Raw genomic sequence first — 21693 nt, 5'->3', positions numbered from 1 at the left:
CTGTCATGTTCACCACAAATCCCATTCTACTTCCTCCATGCCTCTGAATTAATTCAAGCCTGCAGGAAAGACTCCTGCTCCTTTCCACAAAGGTAGTTGCTGCTACTAAGAATCTCATGGAATCACACATTCTTTTGCTTCTTTTATTTCTTTAGAACTGCTTTTGCCAACCTGGTGTAGTCCAAAATAACTAGAGCACAAGTCCATCAGCTCCAGCCAGCACAGCCATACAGGCTAAGGCTAATGGGAATTGTAGTCCAAAACATCTGGCGGGCACCAGATTCGTGAAGGCTATTTTAGAACATTTCTATCCCACATTTCCAAAATGTTCAAGGCAGATTCATCTCCTATTTGGAGCACTGGCTCCTTATACAATATACAACCACTCACAAGCACAGGAGTCAGGAATGCACTATTTTTCTTTAGTAATAAGGAATTGTTATTGGGCTCCTGCTAGGAGGAAGGATGGGATATAAATCAAATAATAAATAAATAAACAAACAAACAAATAAATAATTGTATTAAGGGACTACTTGAGAAGTACAATATGCCATTTCACCTGCCACCCCCAGAGTTAAAGCACTTTACAGGCTCAGGTTGCCAGATAAAGGGAATAGACCAAATTAATATCATTTTCATGTTTAATGAGTAATAGTAGGATGCAAACCTCCATTGATTTACATTAGAAACCCTGAAAGCAATTTGACTACTCAAGAACAAAGTTTAGCATTCTATATATGAAGTGTACACTATCCAATTTCCTACTATGTTGTATTCTTAAACCTATGATTTTGACTTACTGTAAACATCCAAGATGAATAAAAATCCTAATGAATGTGCTGTGAGGCTGATTGGGCACAAGTAAAACATCATAACCGTGTCTACTGTGTGGCAGTGAGGGCGGCAAAGAAGGCCCACTTCTCTGCCATCATCACATCCTCAAGTTGCCGTCCAGTGGAGCTTTTCCATATTGTCAGGGGTCTGTTGACATCAACTCCAGGAAATGGAGTTTTAGACCCTTCGGAGGCTCACTGTGAATTGTTTGCAAGGCACTTTGAGGGTAAAGTTGCTCTCCCCCATAGCAATCTTGATGCCCCATCCACATCTACTGTAGTCCCCAGTGAGGTGTCCAGTGCAACGTCTGCTGCAACTTCTTGGGAACGGTTTCAGTTGATGTGGCCTGATGATGTGGACAAGGTACTTGTGATGATGCGGCCAGCAAGATGCCCTCTGGACCCTTGCCCTTCTTGGCTTATTAATGCTTGCCGAAGGGGTTTGACCAAGTGGATCCAGGGTGTGATCGATGCATTGTTACGGGAGGGAGTGGTTCCAGCTGCCCTGAAAGAGGCAGTGATCCTCAAAGAGGCAGCTCCTCAAAAAGCCCGCCTTGGACCCATTGGTTTGTGACAATTACTGATCTGTCTCTAATATCCCCTTCTTAGGAAAGGTGATTGAGAGGGTTGTGGCACAGGAATTGCAAGTATGAAACAGATTATCTTGACCCATTCCAGTCTGGATTCATGCCTGGTGATGAGACTGAATTGGCCTTGGTCACCCTTTTGGATGACCTTTATCGGGAGAAGGACCCTGTTACTCTTACTTGATCTCTCTGGGGCTTTTGATACCATTGACCATGGTGTTCTTCTGGGCAGACTTGGTGACATGGGTATTGGAGACACTGTTTTACAGTGGTTCCAATCCTATCTCCAAGGTCATTTTCGGAGAATAGCATTGGGTGATTGTCTTTTGGCCCCCTGGCAGTTGTGCTATGGGGTGCCGGAAGGTACTATCTTGTCCCCCATGCTGTTTAACATCTAGATGAAGCCCTTGAGAGCAGTCATCAGGAGATTTGGGGCAAGGTGTCAGCAGTATGCTGACGATACCCAGCTCTATTTCTCCGTAACATCTGAATCAGGAGAGGCCATGCAAGTCCTGGACTGCTGCCTGGACTTGGTGGTGGGCTGGATGAGGGCCAATAAACTGAGTCTGAATCCTAGCAAGATGGAAATGCTGTGGATTGGTGGTTTCCGAGTTCAGATAATTGGTCAGTTGCCTGCTTTGGTTGGAGTCATACTTCCTCTGAAAGAGCAGGACTATAGTCTGGGGGTGTTCCTCAATTCATTTTTGTTGTTAGAGGCCCAGGTGACCTCCATGGCTAGGAGTGTCTTTTACCAGCTTCGGCTGGTAAGACAGCTGCAGCCATTTCTGGACAGGGATAGCCCGACCACTGTTGTCCATACACTGGTAACCTCCAGGCTGGATTACTGAAATACGCTGTGAGGCTACCCTTGAGGTTGATCCGGAAGCTGCAGCTGGTGCAAACTGCAAGACTGGTCACTGGGGGAGGGTATTGCCAACATGTCACCCCACTGCTGAAAGAATTGCACTGGCTACCTATTAGCTACCAGGCTAAGTTCAAGGTTTTAGTTTTGGTGTACAAAGCCCTACGCAGCTTGGGACCAGGACACCTGAAAGACCGTTTTATCCCTTATATACCCAGTTGATCACTGGGCTCTGCAGGTGAGGGCCTCCTGCAGATACCATCTTATGAGGAGGTCCGTTCTACACAACATAGGAAGGGGACCTTTAGTGTAGCAGCACCTACCCTTTGGAATTCCCTCCCCTTGAATATTAGACAGGCACCAATTGTGTTATCTTTCAGGGCCTACTGAAGACCTTCCTTTTTCAACATACCTTTTAAGTAGAGACCTTAACTCAGTCTGCATCTGTGTTGGAATTGCTTTTGAATGTTTTTGAACCTTTTCTTTCTTTCTCTTTTTAAAGATGGTTTTAAAGCTTTAAAAAATATTTTAAAGAAGTTTTGTTTTAAAATATTTTAAAGTCTGTTTTATGATGTTTTAAAGTATTTTTAGTGCTTTTCTTTGCCCCCCTGGGCTCCTACTGGGAAGAAGGGCAGGATATAAATCAAATAATAAATAAATAAGATAAATAAAAGTGGCATGTGCACACACTCCAAGAACGTAGACACCTCTTTGCTACATTTTTATCTTCCATTTCCTGTCAGATATGCTCAAAGCGTATCCTCCCCCCCCCCCATTTTATCTAAGGTAAGACAGCGACTGGCCCAAAATCACACAGTGAGCTTCGTGGCTATATAGGGATTTGAACCATCCCATTGGCCCTCGCGGTCTCTCCACTCAGCACCATGTGGTTCTTCCACATGGGTTTTGATCATTTAAGCAACACTGAAGATGTGATCATCATTATCAGCTCATACAGTGAAAACACAGAGAAATCCTACTGATGTTTACTCAGAAATAAATCTCACTGGATTCAACAGATATAACTCCCAGAAAAGGGTGCATAGCATTGTAGTCCAAAAGTAAATAAGTTGTATTAACAACATGCTACATCACCTTCCCATTAACCAGATGGTACAGCATTTGCACCATCTGCATTACATCTGAGTTAAAGATAAGCAAGTCGTATCAACCTACAGTATACTGAGATCTTTATGACCAATGTTATTAACTCCTCCCTGTATGTTCCCCAGAAACAGCTTGCTACACTTCCTGGAACGAATTATTTTATGGCTCAAGCCGAGACTAACCCATTAATTGAGATCATTCAGCCATTTCATTTAGAAATTTAATTGCTACTGTGACAGGAAGAAACTTGATTCACTCATTTTTTCTAGTGCAAAAATCCCATCTCTGAGGGAGTATGGCTATATTTTACAGGTTGGCAACCTGCGCATGGGTGGAAAGCACAAGTGGAAATCTGTGCCTGGCTTGCACAGAAGCAACAAGCCTTTATGTACAGCTACATATTGTATGCCCTTGAGTGGTGTTACTGCACACTTTGGAGTTCACTTGCACTACATATACCAAAAAGGTTGGCTACTGCTATTGTAACTGTCTGCAGTATCAAATAAATTTTCCAGCAATGCTGGTATGGCACCATATAAACACTTATCATGGTTTGCGTTCATAGGATCATGAAGTTGTTGGAAGAAACCAAATGGTTATTGAGTCCAATCCTGTCCAAAGGCAGGACTATCCCACTCAAGATCAAGTCTATCACAAGCAGAGGACAGGTGCACAACAGAAACATACTCAGATGGCAAACAATTGCAGGTGACTAATCAAGCAAACCTAGCCATACACTGTAGGGGAAAACCAAAGTAAAATATACACCTATAGACACTAATGTGGAGGGGGGGAAACCTTTCTAATCCTCAGTACTGAACTACTCAACATGCTGTTTCTAGATGTGAGAGAGCCAGAAAAGGGGGTGGGAACCATCTTGAATTGGACCACAATGAGGCAGTCCAAGTTGAGATAACAAAATATATTTCATAAACCCAGGGAACATTGTGCTGGTGCAAGTGACAATCATTCTATCCTAAAGAGTTTTCTTACTAGTTGTAGTAAGTCTAAAGATCAGACAAACAGCCTAATGCTGAGTGCTTCTATCAGACAAGAGTTGACACAAGCAGCTGCCTTTCAGATTTAACATCGGCAGCATCTGCAAGCTGAAGTATGCTGTCACTGTTTTTTCAGAGAACCAGCCCCAGCGTCAATCCTTTCAGATAACCAAATGTCCTGCAAATACCAAGCTGCCGAGGCCTGATTTCAGGCTTTGCTTGAGAACAAACACCAACAAACAGCCGCTTTTACAAATGCTTTGTGATGAGTTGGGAGTGTGGTTTTGTTTGTTGTCGTCCAGTTCAATATTGTTGGGTTTTTTTTAAAAAAAGCACACAACTAAGGGGTTTAAGACTATTTAGAAAAGAACTCTGAGGAGGGACTAGACTGCAACAGTAAGTTTGTCTTTGCAAGCAGATGCAGTAAGCTGCAAAGAAGAACAAAACCACAGATATCTACCAACAAATCAACCGCAACCCCCTCCCCTTACTAAGCAACCTTTCAATTTTCAAGCATTTGGCGGAGCGCTTAAAGAAAACATGGAGGCTCTTCAAACGAGGAAGTCTCGGTGGAGCCAATCCGGCAGATGTTCAACAAAGCCGCTCGGCGCTCTACCCAAAGTTGGGCAACCCCCGTCGGCGTGACCCGCTCAACTCTGCGTGCACCGTGCTCCGTCCCGCACTCCCCGGGATTGCGACGAGCAGAGCAGGGAGGAAGGAGGGGACTGCTCTGAGCCGAGCGCGCCTTCCCCAAAGTGCGTCCCCCGACCCCAAACCAGAGGCAGAAGCCAAACTCACCACTGTCGCTGGCCAGGAGGCGGAGAGGAGCGAGGTGCTCAACCCGTTCACGCCCGCCCTCCGCGCCGAGAAGCGGGTGGCGGGTGGCGGGAGACACCCTCTCCCCCTCCGTTGAACAAGGGATGCCTGCGCCGCTTCCTCGTTCACCGAGGCGGCTGGCGAAGCAGCAACGGCCGAGCCGGGAGCGCCCCCCAGGGAGCGGCCCGGGCACCGAGGGATCACTTACCCCTTTACTCGGGCGGTCCTGGTCAGGAAGCGCGGGACGGCTCGGCACTCCGAGGCTGAGAGCGCTGCCCCAACAAGCGAGCGGCGCTCAAGCGGAGTTGCCTCCGCCTCGGGACCGCCCCACTCGCTCGCCCCTCCCCCCAGCTTTTCCTTCCCGGGCGCGCTCACCTGCCGCTGGGGCTGCCCGCCGCGGAGGGCAGAAAGCGAGGCCGGGAGTGGGGGCGCGCGGAGAGGCGCGGATTCCCGGCTTCACGGGCCGGTCCAAACGGGGACAAAAAGAAACCGGCGCGTTGAGGCTGTTACGCCTGCTTTCACTTTTTCCTCCTGCTGTTCCTGTGCCTCACTCCCTGTTTCTCCTGGTCTCAGCGAGGGGCTGTCCCAGGCGAGAACAACCAGAAAGGAGCTCGTTTGCACAAGCCTCACCCAGCCACTTCGGGCCTCGGGCTGGGTGTCTGCCCTGCCTACTGAGGGGAGTGGCGAGCGCAGCTCTGTGCGCCTTACCTGAACCAGCAGCGTTCTTGGCTCTCGCCCTAAATTGTTGTTGTTGTGAAAGGCAAGCTCGCTTCCCTTTTGCCCCCACCTTCCCTCTCTCTGCCGGAGCGCGAGTGGGCTCTTTGCTGCTGGAAACTCGGCGGCGGACTTCGCATTCGTTTACTTTGGCGCAGGCTCTGCCTGGAGCCACCGGGGACCTAACTTTGAATCGCTCCAGTGTTCGGAGAGGTTAGAGTGGAGTTGCGAAGAGTGTTTCGTCTGGGAGAGGCTAGCCCGTGGGAAGAGAGATTAGCTCGACTTTCCTAACCATACCTCCATTTATTTCTCATGTTTTTCAGTTCGGTTGCTGATCCGGAGCCCACTGCCTATCATGTAGCAATGCTGTTTTCTTATTGCGTTTCCTGGTTACTTGCCAATATACAATATCATATTTTACACGGTATGATACTGTATTTTTGAATTGATATTATGTATGTATAGAATTGTTTTTATATATTTATTTAGTTATGCTGCAATTTTGAAAGCAACAAACAGAACTTCCCCCAAGCTTTGTATTTGTGTGTGTGTATATATGTATTTTGCCATAATATATATATATATATATATAGCCATAGTCTGTAGCATGTGGCTTGGCTGGCTTGCAAGAATAATCTGGGACTCTTGGTCTCTGTAAGTACCTTTCTGTGCTACTGCACAGTGTATCTTTTCTCTGCTTGTGGAATCTAGAACTGGCTGAAGTCTATATGCTGCCTTAGGTGAAAGACAAGATGGCACCTTCCCCATTCCATGTACAGAAATTGGATACAGAAATTGGTTAACAAAGATGACACATTCCTGGACATTACTACTTTAACAGAAACTTTGGTACCATTGATAGGAATAACATGGAAAGAATAGGGATAGGTTCCTACACCTGCTCATAGAGGGTGGGGGCAGCTTCAACAGGGGCTTTAAAGGGTGCCTCCCCCTCCCCCTCCCAATCATACTGGAAAGTTCCCTCCCCAGCCCTGGGAGAAAGCAAGTGATCTCTTTAATGCAAAGCAAACACACAGGCTTGTCAGTTTCATCCTAGCAATGCAGAGGCAAAAGCTTGTCAGTTGATAACAAAGCAAAGACACATCCTGGTCAGTTTCACCTTAAAGAAAAGAGACAGGCTTGAAAGTTTATTTATAGCATAGCAAAGCAAAGCTAGTCAGTTTCCACTTTAAAAAAGCCTTCTTTAGAAGGAGCTTTGTTCCTGGAGGATTCCTTAACTGAGATATTACTGCAGTACTGGCAATGGGCCAGTGTTCTTTGCGACACCTGATGGCAGTAGGCTAGTTTAGAAGGGGAAAAGGCAGGCTATGTGGTGCACAGTTCTGTCCTCCAGCACCTTGCCACTGGCTCCCTGCCCCTCAGCATCTGTTGCTGTGATTGCTATCTTACTTTGTTGGTCCCATCTAGGATTCTATTAAGAATATAAATCCATCGTGAACATAACATATATGTGCAAAAGGAATGAGTCCAGTGGGATCCACAGGAGCAGACCTCCACTTGTCCATGACTATTAGGGATTTGAATTCCTGTTGAGCTTCAGACCTCTTTCCTCAGTCCCTGACTTTCCACCTCCTTCCTGCTGGCACAGCCTGAGTTTGGCTGCCTGACAGCTCCCTCCTTTCCTAGCACATGAAGAGAGAGGGTATGAGGCATTAGGTTGTGCAGTCCAGGATTCCCTCTGTCAGCATGGGGTGTGTGTGATGTTCCTATATTAATGTATATATGGTAAGTGTTGTTTTAGAAGATACATGGTAAGTGGAGTGAAAGAGGAGGGGGAGTGAATGGGCAGTAGAATGCAAGATGATTGGCTGAGTGTTTAAAATGGCTGAATGTATAAAAGGAAGAGTGAGAGTGGAATCGGGGGGGGGAGAAGAGAACTGAGTGGGTTGCTTGGTGGGGTTTAGAGAGTTGTTTGCCAGGAGGGAGGTGGAGTTCGGATTAGTATTGAGTAAAACCATATGCTTATGTGCCTTAAGAAGAAATCTTGTTAATCTTGTTAGCTTTGTTATCTGTAATAAATACTTAATTTGGTTTACCAAAGGCCTGATCCTTGACTGGGGTTTCACAGACCAGAAGGCAGGGTAAGGTAATGACCAAGGCTGAAGGGAAACTGTAACAAATGGTGGCAGCGGTGAAGAGAATGACAATACCAGTATTCAGAGTCTCTGGGAATACTAGTATTGGGATGTTACTGGTGGTTGCCTAGCAGGGGGATCTGTTGAGATCTGTGCTAGAGCGGATAGGTAAACCATAAGAGAGTGCGGTCCGGACTGGTGGAGTCCCTGGTGGTGCCTAGAGACAGGCAGTAACCACGAGCAGGTAGGAACCTGACAGGGAGAGCCAGGGAAGGACACATCACACGTGGTGTCAGTAGCGGTGGGATACGAACAACAGAGAATCCAGATACAGTGGTGTGGCAAACAGAAATAACAAAACAAGATTTCTTGTGAGAGTGACTGGCAAAGAGTGTGTGGCAAAGAGTGAGTGAACTCAAACACCATGGCTGAATATATAAAAATGAAAAGAGAGGAGCTGGTGGAGAAGTGCATAACATTCAATTTACCTCACGAGGGTAAAGGGGTAGATGAATTGAGGGTAGCACTTATAGGATTTGCAACTGCCCAGCAAAAACAACCTGTCAGAGAAGAGACCCCAGAAGGATATTTAAGCAATCCCGCTTATATAGAGTACTTGAGAGAGAAGTTAAGATGGGAGGCTGAGGAAAAAGACAAGCAGAGGGAGTTGGAAGCTGAGAGATTGAGGAGGGAGGCTGATGAGAAAGAAAAGCAGCGGGTCTTTGAGGCTGAGGAAAAAGATAAACAGCGAGAGTTGGAAGCTGAGAAGTTGAAGATGGAAACTGAGAGAATGAGAATGGGGTTTGAGGAGAGGGAGAAGCAACGAGCAGTGGATGCTGAATTACAAGTAGAAAAGTTAAAATTTGAAAGAGAGAAGTTTCATTCTGATGAAACAAGAAAGGACAGAGATGGAGCAAAAATAAAAATTACTCCAAAGGACTTTGCTGTCTATGAGCCTGGTCAAGATCCTCAAATTTACCTCAGCACGTTTGAAAAAGCAGCTCAGTTGTGCGGGCTACCTGAAGATAAATACATGCAATATTTATCAAATCTGATTAAAGGGGAATTGGCTGAGGTATACCAATATTTCCCCTCAGACAGGCCCGTCACCTATGCTGAATTCAAAGAAGCAGTGTTTAAAAGATTCAGACTGGGGCCTGATTATTTTAGAAAGCTTTTCAGAAATTGCCAGATACAGACAGGTAGGTCTTTTGTGGAACTGGGAGCAAAGTTGATGGATATATTTGGAAAGTGGATGAGTAGTGCCAAAGCTCAGTCAGTGGAAGAGGTGAAAAGCCTCATGATACTGGATCAATTATACCATCAGTTACCACCAGAAATAAGGCTCCTGGTCAAAGACCGTTCCCCTACATCTGTGCAGGAGGCCGCAGAGATGGCGGATCACTTCGCCTCCAATAGAACTGGCTGGGTGGGGAAAACATCAAGAGAGTTTAAACCCAGACCATATAGTGCTGGCAGAAGGGATGTGGTACCACAGCGAGTGAGTCCTCCAGTAAAATCTGAAGGGCACAGGACACCCCAGAGTGGATCTGTGTACCCTAAAAGTGAGGAGAAATTATGCTACAAATGTGGTAGACCGGGGCACCTACGTTTTCAATGTAAGGTTGCCAACCCCAGTAGTAATCCTGCTCAGACAAGGACAGTGAAAACAGAGCCCAAGGCTTTAGAAACAGCGAAAAAGGTTCAGTTTTGCCAGATAAACTGGACAGAAGTAACAGACCTTGATTCAAGTCTGAGAGAGGAAGTGAGTGTACAAGGGGCAAATTATTGGGCATTGCTTGATACTGGTGCCGCTCAGACATTACTGAGGCCAGATTTAATAAAATCTGATGTAATATTACCTCAGGAAACTGTGACTATCCAAGGAGTGAGAGGTCAACCAGAAAGTTTGCCTGTGGCCCTGGTGGATATGACTTGGAGAGGCCGAGAGGGCCGATATAAAGTAGGCATTAATGCCCAGCAACAAGAACCAGTAATACTGGGAAGGGATGTAATGGGCGCCCAAGGAAAGATCTATGTAGTGACCAGACAGCAACTTGGCAGAGAAAAAGAAGCCATATTAAGGGGGGCTGAAACAAACAGGGTGGAATCTGTTAACCAGCCTCAGGTCACCATAGCAACCACTAGCAGGCCTGCTGAAGGAGACAAACTGTATCAAGTGGTCTCTGGGGAAGAAGCAGATCAATTCAGGGAAGAGCTGCATAAAGATATAAGTTTGAAGCAGATAAAGGAACAAGCTCTGACCCAACAGATTCCTTTCACTGACAAACTGAGGAATCAAGTTGTGTGTGAGAATGGGATTTTATATAGACTGTGGATGCCTGCTGAGAGAAAGGGTGAATGTGAACCAGTGAAACAAATGATGGAAGTGGTGAAAGAGAATTTGAGTCAAGCTCAGCAGAAGCAACGTTACTGGTATGACAGAACAGCCAGAGAACGTGTGTATGATGTGGGAGATATGGTTATGTTGTTCATACCCAGGAAACATGACAAATTACAGGCTAACTGGGAAGGACCATATACCATCAGAGAAAGGCTTGACACAGTGACATATGTAATCACCACAGACCAATTAAACAAAAGCAAAGTGGTTCATGTAAATATGTTAAAGCCTTACCATACCAGGGATGCAAAGGTGTTGCAAGTTACCTTATTCCCTGAGGGAAGTGGGCCTGAACTTCCAGATTTGGTACAGGAAAGCAAAGACAAAGGAGGGGTAGATCAAGTGGAATGGTCAGAGGAGGTAGAGGAGGAAGTAAAAGAAGAGATTCTGAGAGTTTTGAAAACCAATAGGAATCTCTCTAGCAACAAACCTGACCGAACCAGTATAGTTATACATTCCATTGATACTGGAGATCATGCCCCAATCAGATCTGTTCTGTACCGTGTGAATGGGAAAGTTTTGAATGAGATCAAAAAGGAGGTGGAAGATATGCTGGAATTAGGAGTGATCAGGGAATCCATCAGTCCCTGGGCCTCAAGTATTGTCCTGGTTCCGAAAAAAGATGGAACGACAAGGTTTTGCATTGATTATCGGCTAATCAATAAAATTACTGTCCCAGATGCGTATCCTATGCCTAGGGTAGATGCAATGTTAGAGTTATTGGGGGCAGCAACCATTATCTCTACACTAGATCTCTGTAAAGGATTTTGGCAAATGGAACTAGACGAGCAATCCAGAGCCAAAACTGCCTTCAGTACACCAGATGGGTTATATGAGTTTGTGACCTTACCCATGGGACTAAGGAACTCACCAAGTTCATTTCAGAGGCTAATCAATACTGTGTTGCGAGGCATGTCATATCGAGGCATATCGATGACGTAGCCATTTTTAGCAAGTCAGTGCCTGAGCATGTCCAACACCTGACAACAGTATTGGAGGCCTTAAGAAAAGCAGGCCTCACAATAAAAGCTAAGAAATGCCAGTTTGGACTAAAGGAAGTAATCTATTTAGGACATAAGGTGGGGAGTGGGAAAATCACCCCCTTATGGAGCAAGATGGAGGCAATACAAGCGTGGCCGATCCCCTTAACCAAAAAACAAGTAAGGGCATTTCTGGGTGTGGCTGGATTTTATAGGAAGTTTGTGAGAAATTTTGGGGAAATAGCAACCCCCTTGCATGAATTAACAAAGAAGAAGTGTTCTGAGCGTGTGGTATGGACGGATGAATGTCAGAAGGCTTTTGATCTACTGAAGCAAGCCTTGTGCCAAGGACCCATATTAATAGCACCAGACTATGAGAAACCATTCATCGTGGCTACAGATGCGTTGGACCTGGCGCTGGGAGTCGTCTTGCTACAGGAGAGAGAAGGCACCAGACATCCAGTGGCATACCTGAGTCGCAAGCTGACGCCGAGGGAGAAAAACTATTCGTCGGTTCAGAAGGAGTGCCTAGCGGTCGTGTGGGGACTGAACAAGTTGCGCCCATACGTGTGGGGACGAAGATTCACAGTGACTACGGATCATCGGGCCTTGTTATGGTTGCAGACTATGAAAAACCATAACACTATGCTGCAGAGGTGGTCCTGGGCCCTACAGGACTATCAAGTGGACTTCCAGTTCATCAAAGGCAAGGACAATGTACTGGCCGATGGACTTTCCAGGCAAGTGGCTGGGACTGCAGTGACGTGACCAGACAGAGGAACAAAGAAAGACATTTTCCCCATAGAGACTTTTATTTGTTAACGCGACGTATAAATCCTGGAACAGGAATAATACTCTGCTGTTGTTTAAGGGGGGGGGAAATGTGATGTTCCTATATTAATGTATATATGGTAAGTGTTGTTGTTTTAGAAGATACATGGTAAGTGGAGTGAAAGAGGAGGGGGAGTGAATGGGCAGTAGAATGCGAGATGATTGGCTGAGTGTTTAAAACGGCTGAATGTATAAAAGGAAGAGTGAGAGTGGAATCGGGGGGGGGAGAAGAGAACTGAGTGGGTTGCTTGGTGGGGTTTAGAGAGTTGTTTGCCAGGAGGGAGGTGGAGTTCGGATTAGTATTGAGTAAAACCATATGCTTATGTGCCTTAAGAAGAAATCTTGTTAATCTTGTTAGCTTTGTTATCTGTAATAAATACTTAATTTGGTTTACCAAAGGCCTGATCCTTGGCTGGGGTTTCACAGACCAGAAGGGAGGGTAAGGTAATGACCAAGGCTGAAGGGAAACTGTAACAAATGGTGGCAGCGGTGAAGAGAAGGACAATACCCGTATTCAGAGTCTCTGGGAATACTAGTATTGGGACGTTACTGGTGGTTGCCTAGCAGGGGGATCTGTTGAGATCTGTGCTAGAGCGGATAGGTAAACCATAAGAGAGTGCGGTCCGGACTGGTGGAGTCCCTGGTGGTGCCTAGAGACAGGCAGTAACCACGAGCAGGTAGGAACCTGACAGGGAGAGCCAGGGAAGGACGCAACACAGGGTGACCCAGTGAAAAAAGTATGATGCTCTTCCAGGAATATTTCCAACACAACTAGAAGCAGGGTTGGCTCTACCACAGAAGCAACAGCAGTATTATATCAGCAGAATAATCTACCACAGAAGTATCAGCAGAATTAAAACCCCATGAAGTGAGTTGCATCACTGTCCTGCAACCTCAGGGTGAAGCCCTGATGGCTTTTGGTTGTCTCTTACCCATTAGTAAGAGAAGGAACTAATAAAGCTGCTGCCACCCTCCTTGGTGCTCTCTTCCTGGTTGTGGGTACAGGTTGGCCTGGAGGTGTGGGCAGGATTGGGAGGAGGTGAATGGGGACATGTGTGCCTCTGCCTTCAGCATCTGGAAAGCCCAGACTGGGCCATACATGGCTGCAGGCTGGTGACTCCACCCCCACTTTAACTGGAGATGTAAGAGACTGAACCTCTGACCATTGGCATGCACTGAGCTCTGCACCTCCCACCTCCTGCACATTCCCAATTCATGTATGTTTTCAATTTTTCTATAAAAAGCAGAAGAGTCGCGCTATCCTTTAACCATTCACACTTGTTATTCCGTAACTCACTTAGCCCTATTTCAAAATTGATAGCTACATATACCTACAAACTCCTGCACAGAAAGCTTTTTTTAAAAAGTGTGGTGGTGTTGGAGGAAGCAAAGATGAGCTTCGCCATGAGTCTTTACCAAAGCAGATCACGTTTCAAATACTATAATTCCAAGAATGCAGGCCGCATGTTGTTGAATTTAGTACTAGTATCCCATCTGCTAAGTATGGCTTGTTCCTTTACTGCCAGATCTAGCAGAACTTCAGTCCTACTGATAATTTGTGGGGGATTCACTGTTTTTTAAAAAATAGACATTTGGCTACCGTAGTAGCTCTTAACAACTCAGAAATTTTCACTCACAGTAATCTCCCACCTGAATGATTCATACCGAAGAGTCACATTGGAAGAAGCAATGTGTCGGACAAAATGAATCCATTGTTCAACTTACTACCAGAATGGCAGAGTAACAAAACCATGTGAGCGATGGTTCCCCCAGGTTCTGTTCATCTCTATCTGGGTTTGGTTGAATTTAGCCCAAGCTGATAGAATCTATATGACATCCATTTTTTGTTGTTGAATCAAATGTAATTACAGATTCAAAGCAGACGTTTTCAAATTATAATATCGCATAATTATTCAAAGCATTACATTTCATTATGAAGCATAATTTTTCAATGATTGCAAGTGGAGTCCACAGTTTCTTCTTTTATTTCAGCAGTGCTTTATCAAGTGAAAACTCCATTTTGTTACTACTAGTCTTTCTCCTAGCTGTGTTTTTGTCAGTGGTGGGACGTGAAGCAGGACCTTCCCAGGACGTCTGAGTGGCCGGGCAAGATCGTGTGGGCTAAAGTGGACTTCCAAATTCAAGAAATAATGGCTTGCATCCAGTACTGTTGTTGCATGAGCAGAACAGACTTTCACTTGTACAATGGAACTTCCCCATTCTCTCCTCCCCATACAGTTTCCATGCACCCTCAAAATCTGCTTAAAGGATTGGGGGATGGGCAGATTTTGCAGGGGGCTGTAGGAGGGAGGAAAGGATAGGGAAGTTCCCCTGTGTGAATGGTAGTCCACTTGCACAGCACGGGAAACAACCCCACATGTTTTTATAAAATCAACTCTTTTGATCTTACTTGGGGATGAGGCACAGGGTGATGAATGAAAACGGGGGCAAGAACTCTGGGCCCCTCCCTGTGCTTGGATGACAACTTTTAGCATAGATACTGTGCAACCAAAAACACAAGAAGTGTATTTTACCTCTGGGATATCCTTGTGCTCAGCAGGAAGAGTAACCTGTATCAGCCCAATATTTGGATAATCTAATCTGACTGTGTCCTATGTCTGTTTCTTTTAGGCTGCAGCCCCATGCAAACTTTCCTGGAAGTGAGTCCCATTGAACAAAAATGAACAGGCATAAGATTGTGCTGCCAGACTTTAGAATAGTGGCAGTTGTGTCATTCATAGTCTCACTTCCTCTTTCCTGCAGAGATAAAGAGAGAAGAATGTGTTTGTTGATGGTAGATATTTCCACAACTGAGTAAGCAAGAGGGCTAGAGGACATTGTACTTTTGCCCTAATCTATCTTTTATATTTCATCAATTTTTCATTGCTGAAAACTGCAACAAATTACTACACTTAGTCTTCATTAAGACTTTTCAAGCAATGCAGAACTGGTGTGCCTGTGACTGCTATCTTTCATTTTCTAAAAAAACTAGTATTTTTTTCTATCAAAGTGTTAAGTGAAACAGGAAGTATGCCTGTTTAATCACTCCTGTGGTAAAAATAACATTGATATGTGCTTCATGGGGCATATTGTAAAGTTAAAAGCACAAGGTTCAAGAGGCCTCGCTTCAGAAGCTGCATTGCAATGTATTTTGCTTATTTTCTCCTTTATCCTCCGCAGGGTTGGAGCTGATGTTTGAACTTCAAACAGAGAATTATGTCATAAACAGGAGAGCCAGTGTGGTATAGTGCAGCCTTTCTCACCCATTGGGTCCCCAGATGTTGCTGGACTACGTTCCCGTCCTTCCTGATCATTGGCCATGCTGACTGGGGCTGATAGAAGTTGTAGTACAACATCATCTGGGGACCCAAAGGTTTGGAAAGGCTGGTATAGTGGTTAAGGCTGGACTAGGTCTTGGGAAACCCAGGTTCAGATCTCCACCTAACCATGAGGCTCACTGTGACCTTGGGCCAGTCACTTTCTGTCAGCCTAACTAGGCCTGCAGGATTGCTTTGAAGATGAAGTGTATGCATGTTTGGCAGGGGAGGAGTGGGGGTGGGGGAACCAATGCATGCCACTCTGAACTTAGAGGAAGGGTGGGGATGAAAATGTAATAAATTATGAATTAATTATCTTCTGTTACAAATCTTGATGATTAAAAAAAAGCCCAATTCAGTAAATAGAAATTAAAGCCGGGCCCATGTCCTTGTCCCTTCCTTACACCTAGGGTTGCCAGGTCCATGGCCTGAGACTGATCCTGTATCTTTAGGAGAAGAGAAAGTCAGCCAAGTGCAGGTGTTCTTGCAACGCTGTAATGGGAAAAACCACAAGGTGGAATTCTCCCTTCCCCCTGCACTACTTTTAAAGATACAGAAGACCTCTTGGTTGCCAGGCCCAGTCTCCAAGAGGTCTTCTGTATCTTTGAAAGTTGTGGAGGGGGAAGAGAAAATTCCACCTTATGGTTTTTCCCATTACACAGTTGCAAGAACACCCGCACTTGGCTGACTTTCTCTTCTCCTAAAGATACAGGATCAGTCTCAGGCCATGGACCTGGCAACCCTACTTACACACCCTATTTTTGACAAGGTTTCTTTTAAGCCCACTTCCCTGTTACATTGGAATCAGGACTTAAGTGTTTGGTTTCAGATTTCTAACCAGGAGAGTTTACTTTAAAACCATGGCTTATTAAGCCAGGATCATTATGTCTGTACTGGCCTCTGCTAAATTCAGTTGGTGGCGGTTACCTTGCAGGGGCTGTAGAAAAAACTGTTTAGTTTTGGAATCATAAAGTATACACTTTTCAATAGTGTCAAATTTCACTTGCTACTACCAGTTAAAAAATGCCTTTAAGTTCCCAGGCAAATAACCTTTGAGGCCTGGTTTGAGACAAGAATTCCTGCATAAATATCTATTCACAGTTGTATGTGTACACAAAGCAAGTTCAGTTGTCAGACAAAAGGATTTTGAGCTTGATGGGCTTGCATAATGGAGATTTTTATCCCCGCTAAGAAACAGGGCCCAGTAATATTTTATGGACACATTTATTAGTACATAGAAGCAGGCTTAACCTTTCTCTCACTTTAGGGAACATAGGACTTTTCAGCATAGATTACATTATATTTATAGCTTAGCCTAAAACCAACATGCAGTTATGCTCCCAATTATGTAGCCAGGTGTTGGATTTTCATTTGTCTGAACTGAGAAGAACTACTGCAGTAACAAACGTTCAAAAGAGAATTTTACAAAGAGAATGTAGAGCAGGATAAGAAAGGAAATAGTGTTTGGATACATTTCTGCAATTAACCTGTGCACTAAGTCTGCTTGTTGATTTATTCACAACAATATAATATATAGTGTTTGAGGCAACTTACAAAAATTGCCTACATGCTGCAGCAGAAGATGGAAACTAGCATACAGACAATCAACACACTATTTCCTCTCTTTTTGAAAGGTCTGTTTTTTAAATATTTGTTTCATTTTCATTCTTTAAGCAGCATAGTTGTTGCCTTAAAAATTATTTAGGAAAAAAGGTACATGCGCACTCTGTTTCCTAGTCCTGGGTAGGCATTTGGGGAGGGGAAATCAGAGAAGAAGTGATTATCTACCATAGCCTACCTGTGATCCCTGCAGTGTCTGTCCATGGGAGCTGTTAAGGGGACCTACATCTCAGGCAGGAGGCAAAAATAATTTTCCCCTGTCACCCTCACCCCAATGCTAACTGAAACTCTGTTGAAAGGTCCAGTCTATTTCTGAATGGATCTGTCTAGTATTTGTACCTGCTTCTCTGGTATTTTCCTAAGCATGTAGAAGAAGGAAGTTATATTGGATTTGTTTAGTAGCTGCAATATGCAGACCCTCCTCCAACAGCCTGCCAAATGTAGCTTCAGAATATGACGCAGCAGTAGCAAGTTAGGGAGAAGGGCGGGATCATTCTTTTAATCACTGGAGGAGGGGCTGGAAAGTATTCCAAATGCAATGTAAAGGGCACCAGGAAGCAGGGTAGCTTGGTCCCCCATGACATCAGAGGAACGGGCACAGGGCTGAGCTGTTGTCCAGACAGATTTGATTGTTGGGCTGGATCAAGTACATATGTTGAACTGAACAGTTCACACTCAAATTCCAATCCAATGTAAATGTGATTGGTTGATTCTATTTCTTTTCTTTTCTTTTTCTTTTTTTAAAAAAACCTCATCAAAACACACCAGGGTGAAATTTCATTTGTACTACCATTCTTGAAAATGCTTTCTAAAGTCTATTTCTTCTATCTGGTGGAAGGTTTACTATGTCTCCTTTTAAAGATGTATACCATTGCCACTTTCTTGTATCACAGACATTAAATATTAAAATAACATCTCTCCCAGTAATTTTGTTTTCATTTCACAGATCTCCCCTAACCTTTCAAGTGTAAGATATCTCATATATATCTCACAGTGCAAGTAATTCCTATGGCGCTCAATGGAGCTTGTTGCTGGGTAAGTGGTTATAGGGTTACAGCATGTTACAGTTCATTTCAGAGTTAAGGAGCAGAAATATGATATTGACAAGGCTAGATTTATGCATATTTGATGGCATTGTCCAAAATGCAAGTATACTGGATAGATTATAGTTACACATATTGAGCATATAATTGGCTGCATTGAAATCAGATGATCAAAGTACATAAGAATGGGAAATTAGCACCTTTTGTACTAATCAGATAGAATTAAGGACATTTTCTATGTAACTTCCCTGCACATTTGACTTACGTTGTGTGAACCTTTATAAGCAATTGTAGAGTTGCTAATTAATAAACAATCCTTTATGCTGAATACGAAATTAGGAATAAGTATTTAAGCTCTTCTCATAACATATTTGAACCTTAAAATTATTTAAATTTCAGTTATATTTTAAAGCATGTGAGCAGCTGAACTCTTGAATATTTATTCACTAATAGGCAAAAAACCTTGTAGTTTACAAATGTACCTATAGCCAACAGATATTTCTATCAACCTTTAAAAAGCAGGGAAATTGGGCAGCTATAGTGAATGCACCAAGGGAGCAGGAGACCTGACCTCCTCTCCCAGATATTGTACTGCCCTACAAATTTGTCGAAATGCAAACAATTTGGTTTGGTCTTTCACAGTCCAATCCACTTCCTGAGTAGCTTGGAAGAATTTGGTAACATATGCCTGCGAGCATATGGTGAGTAGTGGCAACACCTGCCATCTCCAAAGATGGAGAATTACATTTTTGTATGTTTGTTGGTGTTCTTTCTTTGCTTCTTTTTAGTTACTACTGTTTCTGCAGAGAATCTAACCTAGAAAATTGTGTTTCTCTCATTATTCATCCTAGAAATCTGTGTCAAATTTATTTTTATTAAGTTCAAAGCCTTTTTATTGGTCAATGTCATATGATGGTGAAGACAGCCTTTTTGTTTCAAACTGGAGGTTATGCTCTATTTCTATTTTGGGTGCATTAACAGCTGAATCTGAAACTGCAGTTTGATGTAAAATCAGACTCATTACAATATGTTGCTACTTAAGCAATGAATGTAGCTGTTGGAAAAAACAAACTTGGCCTGCCCAAGATGCATGTTTTCAGCTTGCTATGCTTAAACTACTGAAGGAAAGGTGGGCATGGTCAATTAAACACATAGATCACATCTAGAATTTTGCTAGAATATATTTCACCTCCCACTGTTTTATCTTGTGCCAACTGAGACACTCCTCATGTCCATTGGAAACTATTCTGCAGAATAGTCAGTGCCATTATTCCACAATTGTTCTTGGAGCTTTTTTTTAGTTTGCAAGTATTGCTGTATTTCACATATTCACAGAAACAGAACCAAACAGAATGATTTACTATAGGAAACTTCACTAAAATTGCAAAGTGAATCAAACATATTTAAAGTGAGTAGCTGAACGATATCAACTGTTTTAAAATAGCTGCTTCCTCCCTGCTAAAACAAGATCAGCGCAGCACATGTCTTGTTTCTGTTATTTGGACTGACTGCAGGTGTTTCCATCACTCACCATATGCTCAGAGGCACATGTTACCAAATTCTTCCAAGTTACACAGGAAGTGGATTGGACTATGAAAGACTATGAAAATTAGTGAAGGGTGCTGAGATTAAATAGGAGATGCCCTGTTTCCCTCACAGAGCTTCAGTCAGAGCAGCCGACTGTTAAATCACTCTGGCCACTGGAGCTCTGTCAGGGGAATAGGAGTCTCCTCTCAACACCCTTCACAAACTACACTTCCCAGGATTCTTTGGGAGAAGCCATGACTGTCTAAAGTGAAATAAAGGTCTGGTGTGGGTGTGGCCCGGGTTAGGCAAGCCAAGCAGCTGTGAATCTGGCTTTTAGAACACTGATGGTTGGTTCTTACTGAGCATGCCTAACCTTATCATTCAGTTCAATGCTAAATTTCTTAAATTAATTAAAAATCAGCCAGGCATTTTTTAAACATTTAAACTGCAGAAGATGAAGGTCAGAGTATGGGGCAAAGTCAGTAATAGGATTACAAGTACTCTGTGAAAATGGCTGATTTTTAATTGATTTTCACAAATTATGAGAACTTTGACAGAAAAAAGTCCAAAAGGAGCTGGTTTTTACTCTTTCTTTTTACACTTTGAACTCTCAATCCTCTCTGTTTGTGTATTGCCAGGAAAATTTAGAGGGATGTTAAGCAAGTGTTTCTGAGTTCAGGACTATAAGTTTTGTAAGGTTTTGTTTTGAAACGAGCTTATGGAAAGTATCCGAATGGCATGGGGGCTATTTTCAATTTAACATTGCAGAATACGAAAGACCCATGCTGACTATAGTATACAGCCACTCTTGTGGCTGTATAATAAACAGAAATGAAGACATAAACTCTGCAATTTTTAAAATGCTTTGTTCATTTCAGGTTTCCAGACCACTGTGCTCTTTTTTCTCAACTGGAGGCACATCTCTAGTATACCATCTGTTCTTCCTTGTGTACAGCAGTGTGTGTATATTCATTTCCAAATGACACAAGTGCAGGAGAAGGATCTGGTGCTTCTGTTTTTTTTTTAAAAAAGATGTCCCCTCAATTCTGTGCACACAACTTATCACTTGACAGCATGAGTATGCATTTTTCATGTATAAAGTAAGATTCAACCGTAAGAAATACCTGTTTTAAGTGGTTGCATGTGTCACAAGAAAGTGAAGTGCAATATGAATAAGTGTTTAGATCTCTGCTTATTTCCTGTTTAGGCTGGGTGGTGGCCTATGAACATTTTTAGGAACATTTATTTTTAAGATATCAAAACATGCAGTTTTCCTGGCTTTAACTAGTCAGCTAAAATGACTGTTGAAAAATGAAACCACAACTTTCTATCTTCAAAGTAATTTTTTAAATTGTAGTTGGTGTTTGGCATACCTGTTCAGTGCATGGGATGGACAAAGGGCATTCAGGGAAAAATATTTCTGACAATTATTAAGCTAGATATTTTAACGTGTCAGTAAAATATCCATGGTTTCTAAATATACCCAATGAATTGTATATATTGTATTGTACAAAACAAAGTGTTGCAAACTACTGCATTTCTGAATGTGACCTAGTTGCTACTGTGCAATTTATTTTTAAAAAATATTATTATCAAAGACTTTCTCACAATACTTTTAGTTATAGTACAGTACATCTTTGTCTCAAGAAATGCAAGAAGAAAAGAGAAAAGAACAGGGCTGAATAATTATAAAGGGCCATATTCAACTAATGTGTCCTGACACCACAAGGATTTCCACTTGCGCAACAGGACTTCACACACTCCTCCCCTGTATGCATCCTGCACCCTCCCCAAATTTGTTCCATAGGGTTGGGAGAAACCCTAGAACAGTTGTAGGAGGTGTGGGGGGGGGAAAGGAGGAAGTCCCATTGCACAAGTAGAAATCCTTGTGCTGACAGGACCATGACTTAGTGCTTCCTTGGATAAAACCCAAAGCTATTGCTTTGTCAAACCTTTCA

General features: G+C 43.5%; 2 protein-coding genes across 5 annotated transcripts in view; one reads left to right on the top strand and one right to left on the bottom strand.

The window, feature by feature from the left end:
- The window catches only part of PRKCD (protein kinase C delta), a 113498-nt gene extending 107441 nt beyond the window's left edge, over positions 1-6057 (bottom strand). Inside the window, exon 1 of one of the 4 annotated variants that reach the window (XM_061618031.1) lies at positions 5912-6057. The gene's annotated coding sequence lies outside the window, so the exon portion shown is untranslated. Of the gene's footprint in view, positions 1-5185; positions 5344-5411; positions 5545-5578; positions 5877-5911 lie in introns of those variants that run through there. The other 3 variants (XM_061618029.1, XM_061618028.1, XM_061618030.1) reach the window with 3 other exon arrangements.
- On the top strand, positions 5308-7833 carry LOC133378798 (uncharacterized). The gene is made up of 2 exons (XM_061613419.1): positions 5308-6130; positions 6241-7833. Exons 1-2 carry the CDS (start codon positions 5308-5310, stop codon positions 6276-6278), a joined length of 861 nt encoding a protein of 286 aa, XP_061469403.1. The 3' UTR covers positions 6279-7833.
- Positions 7834-21693: the final 13860 nt, after the last annotated feature.

The sequence above is a fragment of the Rhineura floridana genome, chromosome 3 (assembly GCF_030035675.1).
Source record: "Rhineura floridana isolate rRhiFlo1 chromosome 3, rRhiFlo1.hap2, whole genome shotgun sequence".
NCBI classification, from domain to species: Eukaryota; Metazoa; Chordata; class Lepidosauria; order Squamata; family Rhineuridae; genus Rhineura; species Rhineura floridana.
The sequence above is the reverse complement of the archived record's forward strand: the minus strand, read 5'-3'. Positions and strand labels throughout refer to the sequence as shown.